General features: G+C 41.4%; 1 protein-coding gene across 13 annotated transcripts in view; it reads left to right on the plus strand.

The window, feature by feature from the left end:
- Positions 1-8,331, plus strand: part of ppfibp2b (PPFIA binding protein 2b) — a 77,601-nt gene extending 69,270 nt beyond the window's left edge. For 11 of the 13 annotated variants that reach the window (XM_053682014.1, XM_017474448.3, XM_053682013.1 and 8 more), the window contains 11 exons: positions 1-36; positions 221-362; positions 2,311-2,446; positions 3,159-3,278; positions 3,627-3,780; positions 5,741-5,852; positions 6,501-6,589; positions 6,690-6,812; positions 6,961-7,092; positions 7,242-7,430; positions 7,591-8,331. In XM_053682014.1, the coding sequence (XP_053537989.1) occupies positions 1-36; positions 221-362; positions 2,311-2,446; positions 3,159-3,278; positions 3,627-3,780; positions 5,741-5,852; positions 6,501-6,589; positions 6,690-6,812; positions 6,961-7,092; positions 7,242-7,430; positions 7,591-7,785 (1,428 nt within the window). In that variant the 3' untranslated portion in view covers positions 7,786-8,331. The remainder of the gene's footprint in view (positions 37-220; positions 363-2,310; positions 2,447-3,158; positions 3,279-3,626; positions 3,781-5,740; positions 5,853-6,500; positions 6,590-6,689; positions 6,813-6,960; positions 7,093-7,241; positions 7,431-7,590) is intronic. The other 2 variants (XM_053682012.1, XM_053682015.1) reach the window with 1 other exon arrangement.
- The last annotated feature ends 3,978 nt before the right edge of the window (positions 8,332-12,309 follow it).

The raw sequence follows: 12,309 nt of genomic DNA on the forward strand, positions 1-12,309 counted from the left end.
CATGTAATGGGGCAGCCTGTAGAGCCTATTCTAGAGGTACTATTATCAAACACATTTACCGCTAACACACACACACAGAGCTAAACAAATAAACCACTCAAGTCTTCAACGCAACCAGATTTCACATGTTAAGCCATATAGAAGATGAATATAAGACGGTAATAGATATGTAGAAAGAGAGAGTTGTTAACCGTTAATTTCACTCTTGTACTCCAAACAGAACCGGCTTGTATCAGACAGCAGTAAGTACCAGACTCTTCCGGGGAAGTTGTCCAGACCAGAGCAGAACGGAGAGAGGGAGCGGCGCTCTTCTCCACTCCAGCTGTCACCTGATGAGAGTGAAGAGAGCGAGATCAACTTGAGTAAGTGGACGTCTAAACACCACCTAAACACTAGCTTTTTCTGCTTCAATACATGTGATCAGCTTGTCTACATGCTAGTAAAGCTCTGGCTGGATCGACTACTCTGATTGATCGACTACTTTTGGTGTTATGAGAGATTTGCGTATATTACATTCTTTTTGCTAAATGAATGTTTCTTTCTTTATTCACTATACAAAATGACACTCTTTCAGCCTTGCACACTTCTTGCTGTAATCCTCCAGCTCTAATCACAACCCAGCTTCTTTTCCTCTCACTGTTTCTAACGCTGTGGTGTTTCTGCATGGACTGCTCTTCCTCTTTAAACCCTCACTCCGTCACTGTGGCCGTCTCTGCTCTCGTATCCTCGTTGCTGTGTTTTGCGCTCTGGTGTGAAGACCGCTGCAGGAGTGCCAGCGCCCCAGCGTTAGGTACCGTTCTCTCTCCGTCGCTTTCCGACTCAGTTTCAGCATGACACATTAAAGCAAGACAAACCCTCTGGAAAAGGCAGAACTATAGATGATACGAGAGAAATAGGCCTGGAGTGTTTTCCCGGCTTGTGACGGACCATGGACGAGGGTTAGCGGAAATGCGTTCCAGCTTAAATAATTCAAACAAGTAAATGCTTTCAAACTAGTAACTCAGAAAACTGTTACTTAAATATATGCTTTCATGCTTTTTTACCACTACTAAAAAGTTTAAAAGACAATATTTTTTGTATATTTATATATGTTATAAAATCATTTGCGTGACAGTTTTACTTAAAATGGCATTTAAAAAGTAACACCCTTACACTTTGTAAACATGCAATTCAGTGCAATGCCCTCAACTCTTAACATGCCCCACCCCTTTCCTGTTTTAAATTTGCATAGTGAAACATGATAGGCTCTTTTATATTATGATGCAATAACCCAAATCTGTCAAATGTTGAATACTAACTTACACATGTTCCAATGAAATTTTAAGCTCCTCCCTCCCTTCAAGATGTGTTCTTTCTATCATGTTGGAAATTCTGTTTAGATACGGTTAAGTGCAAAAGTTTGAATGCCCTCAGGACAAAGGGAAAAAGACAAGAGTGCTTTCATTATCACATAACAAAAATAACAAATTGATATCATAGTTAAAACAAATTCATGTCCGTTCTTTAGTTTTCATCTCCCTTTCTAAATTTGTTAGAAATATTCTCAAATAACTTTTACCTTTATAACCGCCTTTATCCATCCTATCAACTTTTGGAAACACAAATGCAAAACACTTAGAGACCATCGCTGCGTGATACGGAGAGGCGAGAAAGGTCTGTACTTGAGGATGTAACTCTGCCTAATGAGACAGACAAAATGATAAATGATCATCAAAATAATTATAGAGAATCATATATGCAATGAGACAACAGTCCCTAAAAGGTTTTCATGTTTAATCAGCAAAATCAATCTATATATACTTATAAAACTAAATTATTAGTAACCCTGAAAACAATTACTTTAGTGAAATTGAATGTATTCAGCATTTTTGGGCAGTTTTGATTTACTTGATTCAGAACTAATTGAGATTTACAAAAGTTCAAAATGTAAGACATGACGCATACATGACATAATCAACACTCCAGCAACATGCATTCTCCTAACAGAATAAAGCAAGAGTTATTAAATAGCTCCAGCACTATAACACACTGTGTTTTCTCTCCATCCTCTCATGCATGCCTCAGCACCACGCTGGAAGCTTGAGCTTTTCACAGCCGGTGGGTAAACATCAGATCGCTGAGATGAGCAATGTAAAACCCCAGAGCTGTTCACAGTTTGGTGTCTTTCCTGCTTTAATGCAAATCATTTAGCTCGTGGGTTATTCCGAGAGCCCTTCATGAGAACAGGAAAAACATCAAACTGCAGGCTTTGGAATTTCCTGACTGAAATATATCTTCAGGGCGTAAAATGAGCGCCTCCTTTATTCTCAGCAAAGTCAGAGAAGACGGATGAGTCCACACTATCGGATGTGTCGCCCATGTCATCGGGCATGGATTCGGGCCAGCAGTCGCCTGTTTCTCCTGAGAATAGGAAGAATCAGAAAGGCATCAGGAAACTGTGGGGAAAGTAAGTCATCCTCTTAGTTCACCTGTAATATGTGTTCTATAATATATTGGCCATATGTGTTTATCCCTTGTTGCAGTTTTGGTTTCATGCCATTGCCATAAATTAGACCACTGAAATTTAAGTGCATGATTCCATTGATTTATGTAAGAAATAAAATATGTTGTACTGTTATGGGAAAATAATCAACTACAGGGTGGTGTGACAGAGACAGTTAATGTTGTAGAACGCCTGTGAAAATTAGTTACTGTTACCATTTACTCAGTTTATAGCAATATACAGTCCTTCCCTCGCCAGGCTCGCTTTCTCTCTTGAAGTTTTTAAGACCAAAAAAACTCAGCTTGTCATGTTACTGAGAAACCGTAACACAAAAAAACCCTCTTTTCTGTTCCTGAAAACTTATGACTTTGGTCAAAAATTTGAAATGAAAAACTTAATTAAGTCTGAAAACTTAATCTTTTCAACAATTATACTCATTTTCTAAAACTCTATTTACATAAAGAAACCTCCATACAAGTCAATGTGTAAGTACTTACTATAGAAAGGATGACTTATTATAATGAGTACGCTTATATAAAACTGCGATTGGACTTGCACCTCCTAACCAATCAGATTCAAGAATTCCACAGTGTTGTGGTATAAATGCAAGTGATTTACAGTTATGTTCTGCAGTTAAATGATAGAGGATAATATGTGGGCATATCTGTTGTGTCAGGATCAGAAGGACGCAGTCGGGTGGTCTACCTGCAGACGGTGTGGATGATTTGAAGAGGGGAGGAGTCCGTGCAACAGCGGGCCCTCGGTTGGCAGGCATGGGCAACAGAGATTCAGGACGGTATGATTGACACGCTGAAGGCAGACAGTTTAGATACAGTGACAATAATAATTAAAAACAATCAGTACACATTGCACCTGCAACCAACGGTCATTGTTCCATTCATGAAGAATACCAACCATATTGTTCAATTTGTAGATGTATAGTTGTAGCCCACTGTAGTTAACAAAGCGACTTATATGGTAGGCGAACATGATAAATTGGCTGCTGAGCATATATAGAAAGTTAAAAATCCTGTGATCTATGGAAAATCAATGGAAATGCAAAGCTGAGTGATTACATAGCAGTACTAATATACAAACTAATGACTACTTATAAGAAAAATTTGCTGTGGTTTTTTTTTTTCAGAGACATGAACAACACTCCCTTCTCAAAGTGGTCATGTGATCAGGTGTGTGTGTGGTTGGAGGATTATGGGCTGGGACAGTACATCCACATGGCCAGTCAGTGGGTGAGCAGTGGACAGACTCTCCTCTCTGCCTCCGCGCATGACTTTGAAAAGGTACACTTATAAAAAAACACATGGATACACACACAGAAGAAAAGGCCATTCTAGACCTACACAGAGGCAATAAGGATTTCTGGCAAAAAAAAAAAAAAAAAAAGTGCGAATGACATTTGCAGGACTGAGTGGGATTGGTCAAGAATGTCTGGTGGAGCAGGCAGGATTGGTCATTGGTGTCTGGAGGACTGGGCATGATTAGTCTAAAGTGTCTGCAGGGGTTGGTGGGATTGGCCAAGAGTGTGTGCATGAGTGGACAGGATTGGCCAATAGTGTCTGCAAGTGTGGGCAAGATTGATCATGATTGTCTGGAGCAGTCGGTAGGATTGGACAAGAGTGTCTGTAATTGATGCCAGGATTGACCAGATGTGTGTGCAGGAGTTGACCGGATTGGCCAAGTGTGTCTGCAGGAGTTGGTAGGATTGGTCCGGTGTGACTGCAGCAGTGGGCTGGACTGATCAAGAGCAAGTGTGTCTATAGGAGCATTCAAGATTGGTCAAGAGTGTCTGCAAGAGTGGGCAGGATTGGTCAAGAGGGTCTGGAGGAATGGACAGGATTGGTCTAGAGTGTCCGCAGGAATTGGCAGGATTGGTTGAGTATCTGCCAGAGTAAGTGGGATTGGTCAAGAGTATCTGTAGGAATTAGCAGGATTGTTCAAGAGAGTCTGCAGGACTTGATGGTATTGGCCAAGAGTGTCTGCAGCACTGGATTTTATTGGCCAAGAGTGTCTGCAGGACTGGATGCTATTGGTCAAGAGTATTTGCAGGGGTGGGCAGGATTCGTCAAGTGGAGGCATGGGCAGGATTGGTTAAGAGTGTCTTGAGGCGTGAGTGAGATTCCATCAAAATTCCTTCAGGAGCAGGCAGGAGTTTAATAAAAAAAATAATCCCACACGCAGTCCCACACATAGCTTTAGTGCTGAGTTGATCTCATGCTCCCTTTCTGTCAAATGTGTGTCACTGCATCTCAAATCCTCATTCTGATCCACTCATACCTCACAGACCTGATCATCATCAGGCTTTCCTGCAGCTCCACATGTCACTTCAGATCGACCTTCAGTTTCACCTGCCATTGGTGCTGCCTGAGGGCTAATTTACACTGACGACTGTGTCAAATATAGTTACAGTTCTCAAACCACACTTGTCATCATACCTGTAATTTCGTGTCTAAATTCTCCTACTAGTAACAAACAGTGCTAGATTATTAACTTAAATATTAAAATAACCAGTAGATTAAATAATCATTTTGTGACTAATATATTCAATAGCCAGAGCGCTAATAGATTTTATTCATGAGGCAGTGTAGATGTAGATGACATAAAACTGATGTCATATCATGATAAATAATGTTAGAGCATAATATGATAATAATATGATATTTTGTTAGTATTTATTACACAATGTGCAATTCATTAACACTATTATGATGTTAATTATTATACAGTATGTAAAATACTGAATATCAAAGAAGTATGCAGTAGTAATATAATATTGTATGGATATATTTTCTATAATAGCAGCTCTAACAGTCGTGCAGCTACAAATGACAAGTTTATATTAATGCAGTTGTTTGAATATATTATTGTTTCTATAGCAACACCCCATCATTGATTATTTTCTTATAACAGCACAACTCCCAGTGATTTATTTATTAAATAATATGTAAGTAATATGTATATAATATCTAGTAATATGTACTAAGTGTGAATAGTTTTAACACACTATGCACTGTAGTAGAAATATGATCATCTATTAAACATTACTATGGTATACTGCAGGATTTAATATTTCTACCATACATACTATTATTATTATTATTATTATTATTATTATTATTATTATTATTATTATTATTATACACAATACCTAGCCTTTTTTGAGAGTCATTATGAAGTTTAAGATTTTTTGTAACTCTTAGTTATTAATAATTTTTGAAAACTCCACGTATGTTGTTTTATTAGGAGCTGGGGATGAAACACCCGCTGCATAGAAAGAAGCTGCAGCTCGCCCTGCACTCATTCACCACGCGGCAAAGTGAGAAATCTGCAGAGCTCGACTACATCTGGGTCACACGTGAGTGAATCCATACTCATAATTCTGTGATGAAAATAAGCTGTAGTTATATCGCAGACCATATGCTTGTGTATAATTTAGATCATGTTTAAAAATTCATAACTCATAACTAGCATGTTCACACTGAGAAACGTAATGCAGGTTAGTCTTCCATGAGTCTTCTCTAATGTTTTATCTTAGTGTTTTAAATAAAAACAGAACATTTAGATATTTTCAAAGAGAAACAGAAAGTTTCGGAAATAAATCTCGGACATTCACCATGTCTTGTTTTAATGAAACATAGGGAAAATCATTCTTAAATGCAAGATTAACTGTTGAAAGTGTTTTCTTTATTTTTTTTTACATGGAATAATATCAATAGTACCAATCATTTCTGAGGAAAAATGTGCATTCATATACAATTAAAAATCTATATTTTTTTTAAAGGATGAAGTGGTCATATCATAAAAAAAACATAATACAGGTTATAAATTTAGAAATGTAGATGTATTAAGATGAATAAAGAAATTGTTTTATTGCATTGCAGCACACAATCAGTTTCAAATCAAATTCTGATATGGAATTAAAACCACTGTTGCTTGAGGACAGAGTTTTGAACCACACAGTAAATTTGATGATATAATTTACTTTGGTTGGTGTATCCCACAGGATGGCTGGACGATATCGGTTTACCACAGTATAAAGATCAGTTCCATGAAGGCCGTGTAGATGGGAGGATGCTGCAGTACCTCACTGTGGTAAACACCTCAATATGGATTAGTGCCTTTATCAGGCTGCTCTTGTGTTGTTGTTATTTTCGCATGCAGCATCGTATTGATGTGGTTTCACTTCCCTCAGAACGATCTGCTGATTCTTAAAGTGAGCAGCCAGTTGCACCACCTCAGCATTAAATGTGCCATCCATGTGCTGTATGTAAACAAGTTCAACCCTAACTGCTTGAAGAGGAGACCGGGGGACGAGGTGAGGCAAAGCAAGGCTCATGTTTTGTTTTTTTTAATTGTCTGTGTGTGAGTTATATGTGTGAGAGAAGATAGAAGACAGGAAAGTAGATAAATCGCAAGACTGGCAAAAATGTGATAGAGGGATTTTTTTTTTCACTTTCCCACAGTCACAGATGCTGACATCACCCTCAGAAGTGATGCAGTGGTCCAACCACCGCGTGATGGAGTGGCTTCGCTCAGTGGATCTAGCCGAATACGCTCCCAACCTGAGAGGCAGCGGCGTGCATGGGGGTCTTATTGTGAGTAACACACACACACACACACACACACACTTACTGTGACTTTAAGACTGTAACCAGAGCAAGTTAAAGCAGCAAACATGAAGCTTTATGTCTTGTGCTTCCTCATGCCAGAATGCTAAACTGCTTCAATCCCATATATTTTCTAGATCCTAGAGCCACGCTTTAACTCGGACACATTAGCGATGCTGCTGAATATCCCACCCCAGAAGACCCTGCTGAGGAGACACCTCAACACCAACTTCAACTCTCTAGTGGGAGATCAGGCTCAACTGGAGAAACAGGAATACATGGAGTCTCAGAGCTACACACCGCTCTCCACTACAGCTAAAATCCGGGTACTGCATCTGTCACGAGTTCACTCTGCAGTTCACTTCCTGCCCTGATTAAACACATCTTATCCAGATCACCAATCCACTTCAAATTTGTTGAATCAAGCGTGCTAGTGTATGATCAGCTTTATAACCAATGTTGCCTCTCACATTCTTTTTCCTACAGCCAAAGAAAATTGGTTTCTCCAATTTCGGACAGTTCCGAAAGAAGCACCCTGACGACCCTAGTGACTACATCTGCCCTCTGGAGTCTCCAAAGGCTCTGGCGCATCTCAGCGATTCCCACCGACCCAACTCCGGCGTACAGGAGCGGGACACTGAGAGGAGGGAACAGGTGGGGTCTCTGCTGGGCTCGAACTAAACTAACCACCCATCTCCCACTCAGCTCACCACCAACTACCCCTCCGTCCACTCATCCCCTGATCACCTGGGCCAAACCCCCCCCCCCCCCCCCCTTTCAGTGCCATCACCTAATCCCCATCATCCCACACTCACCATCATGACATGTTACTGAGTGACAATTACAGACTGTGTGCTTTGCTAATTGTATGATTTTTTATGACGCGAATCATCTTCCATTTTATAACCAATTTTATAATTTTGTGCTGTTTGGGGGAAAACAGGATTAATGACCTTGTGCAATATTTGTACATGTATTTAATATTTATAATGAGAAATTTTAACAGGAATCAATTTTACGGATGATTTTTATACCATCTGCCAGCAGTGCATATCTGGAATATGTTTCGTATGTTATAATATTCAAGGTAATATTTTTATTTTAAAAAAATTTTTAAAATGCATATAGTGCTTCATATTACAAAGCACTTTGTATATATTTATAAATACATAAAAGACATGAAATCTATGAAATACAATGATCAATAAAACTCATCAATCACTGTAATATCGTGTTTTCTTCAATATGAAAAAAATAATACTTTACAGGGGAAAACTTGTCTGTAGGACTATATAAATAAATTTTTTGGTTGAGTTTATTTTCTTAGATACCGTGCCCTCCACTAATATTGGCACCCACTAATATTGATAATATTACACCTATATTTAACAAAGATTTTTTTTTTGATAAATCTGTATTATTTGCAATCGTTTGTTATCCATGAGAGCAGAGTTCTTCCCGTGCTGCAGTGGGTTTCCTCCGGGTACTCCGGTTTCCTCCCCCAGTCCAAAGACATGCATGGTAGGTTGATTGGCATGTCCAAAGTGTCCGTAGTGTATGAATGTGTGTGATTGTGTGCCCTGCGATGGATTGGCACCCTGTCCAGGTTTGTGCCTTGTGCCCAATGCTCCCTGGGATAGGCTCCAGGTTCCCTGTGACCCTGAAAAGGATAAGCGGTATAGAAAATGGATGGGTGGATGGATGGTCTTTGCTCATATTTACCAAGGGTGCTCATATTAGTGGCGGGCACTCTAAGTCATAACTTTGTGAAATTTTTTTGCTAATTTAAAAAAAAGTTGTTTACTTTTTCTCAGTGCTTTTGTTTTGTCCATATTAATGACGTAAAGCACAATCCAGGCACAAGCAATGAAGGCGGGCCTCCTCAGATGAGGAAGAAGGCGGCAGATGAAAAGCTAGTAAATCCACCAGTTTGCAGGCGAGCGCTGACTCGCTCACAATAGGCACAAATGCTGGATTGGTCTTGAGAGTTACTCTCGAGAATTCCAAAGCAAAGCACATGCACTAGTCATGTACAGACAAAGCATGAAGTTTGCTAACTCACTTCACTCTCGGTCTCACGGTCGTAAGAGCGAATAACAAAGCAGCCTTCAGTGAAAGGAGCTATAAAATCAATATTCTCTAATGGTTCAAAAGGGGGCTGCAAAAGTGTGCTCAGGACCAAAAACAGATCCAATGGCAGTATCAATGGTTTAGAAACTCTGTTTAAGCACCATGTACCTTCATAAATCTGCATATAAGTTGTCCAAGTCCATTGTATTAGTATTAACCCCTACATGACATGCAGATATTGCAGCAAGATAAACCTTAACAGTAGATAAGGCTCTGCCTTTATCCAAAAGTTCCTGCAGAAAACATAACATCTGTGACAGAACAAAGGAAAGGTACAATGCATCTTTCTGCACGCCATTGTTCAAATATTCTCCATTTCTGATCGTATGCAGAGAACCTTGAAACCGCTCTTGTGCTCTGGATCATTTCAATCACCCTCGATGGTGAGTGTGAAATGCTTAAGTTCAGCCTCTCGCGGGCAGGGCCCAGAGAGCTACTTTGTCTAGGGTGGGGTGAATAATCTCCCCTAGCGCTTGTGACAGAAGATCCCTGAACAATGGGAGAGGCCAGGGCTGGTTATACAAGATCTGAATTATCTCCATTAACCATACCTTCCCTGGCCAATTTGAGGTGATCGTTATTACTGAGTGACCGCTTTCCCTTACTCTTCGTAGAGTTGGTACGATCAGACTCAGTGGAGGAAATGCGTAAAGCAGTGCGTTTGGCAACAGATATGCCAGAGCATCCACATCCCCAGGCACATTGTCTCTCGCTAGAGAGAAGAAAATAAGGCAATGAGTGTTTTCGTGCAATGTGAAGAGCTCTATGGCAGCTCGGCTGAACATCTCCCACAACTGGCTCACTACCTGAGGGTGGAGAGTTCATTCTTCATACAAAGGATTCCCTCTGGACAGAAGGTCTGCTCCCATATTCATCATGCCAGGGCCTTGGTCACCCACAATGAATGAATGAATGAATGAATGAAAATGCCTCATGCTCCACACAATCAGTTTCTGTGCCCGTTGTGGAGCTGAGGAGAGCGTGTGCCCCCCCTGACAATTTATATAAGCCACTGCCATTGGGTTGTCTGATCTGATCAAAATGTGGTGGTTCCGCATGAACTGCACAAAATGTTTCAATGCCAGAAACATTGTTAACAGTTCTAGGAAGTTTATGTGTGTGTACTGTAGTGAGATGGGACATTTTCCTTTCACTATTCTGCCCTCACACACTGCGCACCATCCTGTGAGTGATGCATCTTTTGTCACCACCTTTCGCAGAGAAACTGCCCCCAGCAGAGTCCATGATTCAAGAAATGAGCGATCTCTCCAGTAACAGAGAGCATGCATGCAGAGTAATGATCCATTACTTCTGTTGTGGGATTTTGGAAACAAGCAATGCATTTCAGTCCAGCGCTGAAACTCTCATTCACAACAGTCCCAATGGAATGACCGAGACTGTCAAGGCCATCAGAACCAGAAGACGTAAGCATAGTCTGAATGGGACCTTCCTCCCTTTCTGAAAAAGGGACAAGCAGCTGAGAAATGACCTGATGTGCTCCTCCAATGGAAATGCTTGGTACAGATCTGAGTTCAGTCTGAACTCATTTATTTTGAATGAGACACCACAAGGGGCATTAGTGTTTAGCACGTTCGCCTCCCACCTCCAGGGTCCGGGGTTCGATTCCCGCCGGGGCCATGTGTGTGCGGAGTTTGCACATTCTCCCCGTGCTGTGGGGGTTTCCTCCCCCAGTCCAAAGACATGCATGGTAGGCTGATTGGCCTGTCTAAAGTGTATGAATGTGTGTGATTGTGCACTGCGATGGATCGACACCCTCTCCAGGGTGTACCCCGCCTTGTGCCCGATGCTCCCTGGGATAGGCTCCAGGTTCCATGACCCTGAAGAAGGAGTAAGCAGATGGATGGATGGATGGAGACACCACAACTTTTGTATCTATCTCTGCCTGTTGCTGTTATGGAGCACAGATGAGCAGATTGTCCAAATAATCTGACACTGTGAGACCCGTTATTCTCAGTGGTGTTAGAGTCGCTTTGACACATTTACTGAACACTCTCGAGGCTAATGAGAGCCCAAAAGGAACCATCAAAAATGTGGGGAATTTTCTGTGTGCCGGGTAAATGCCTATGGGGAAATATGCGTCCTTCAGTTCGACTGATGTTGAGGTTCCGCAAATCCAGAATGGAATGGAGACCTCCCCCTCTCTTGGGAATGACAAAGTACTGGGATTAAAAACTCTGATGGCTATCCAAATTGCTCTTTTGTTCAATAAAGAGGTTATTTCAGCAAATTGCAGACAATAACCCAGTCTTATTGTGGAGAAAACCCACGGGTGTACTGCTCATGATTGCCAACTCTCTGTCTTGAGCACCAAGCAAACCGCTGCAGCTCTCGCTCACTGACAGCGCAGTGGTTGAGCTGGGGATTGCAGCTCGGCTTGGTTAATGTTGTTTTTTGAGTGTTTTTATCTTCAAACCTTGCTGTGCCCTCGGACCACTGCCTGGATGCACAGGGAATGATTTTATTATTTTTACACCACACATGCTTCCTTGAAAACTATCCCTTTCCCTCTGTTGCAACCCCAAGGGTGGAGCGGGGAGAATTTCTCTGCCGGGCATTGGAGGAATTGGTGCAAACACCGCAACAAAACTGGTCAGAAGAGAACATTCTGACATTTTCCAGAATGATTACCCTGTCCAATTCCTTCTTTTGACTGGAGGAGAAGCCCTAGCAGTGGATTTATAGTGGAGCAGTGGAGTCAAGTCTGGAGACTCTCTTGTCTCCTCAGATCACATTGTTGCCACATGGTTGTGGCTGAAGCCCCAAAAAAGGCTTTGGGTTCCAATGGAGCATCTAAGAATTCCACCTTCGCTCCGTCCGACAGCCCCAGCCACAGAGCCCACTCACCCACCACTGCCAGGCCCATACTGCGACCACAGCTCTGGACCGTGCTGTGGATGTTCTCAGGTTGAGATCTGCAATGACGCAGATCGCTTCCCAGAGAGCCGGGTTTGGTGTCCCGGCATCCATTTTCCTCTGCATCTCCTCCATGATCTCTGCTTGATAAGTGGTGAGGAGAGAGATGGAATTAAGAGCCCTCACCTCATCAGTAGATCT

The sequence above is a fragment of the Ictalurus punctatus genome, chromosome 8 (genome assembly GCF_001660625.3).
Source record: "Ictalurus punctatus breed USDA103 chromosome 8, Coco_2.0, whole genome shotgun sequence".
NCBI lineage: Eukaryota > Metazoa > Chordata > Actinopteri > Siluriformes > Ictaluridae > Ictalurus > Ictalurus punctatus.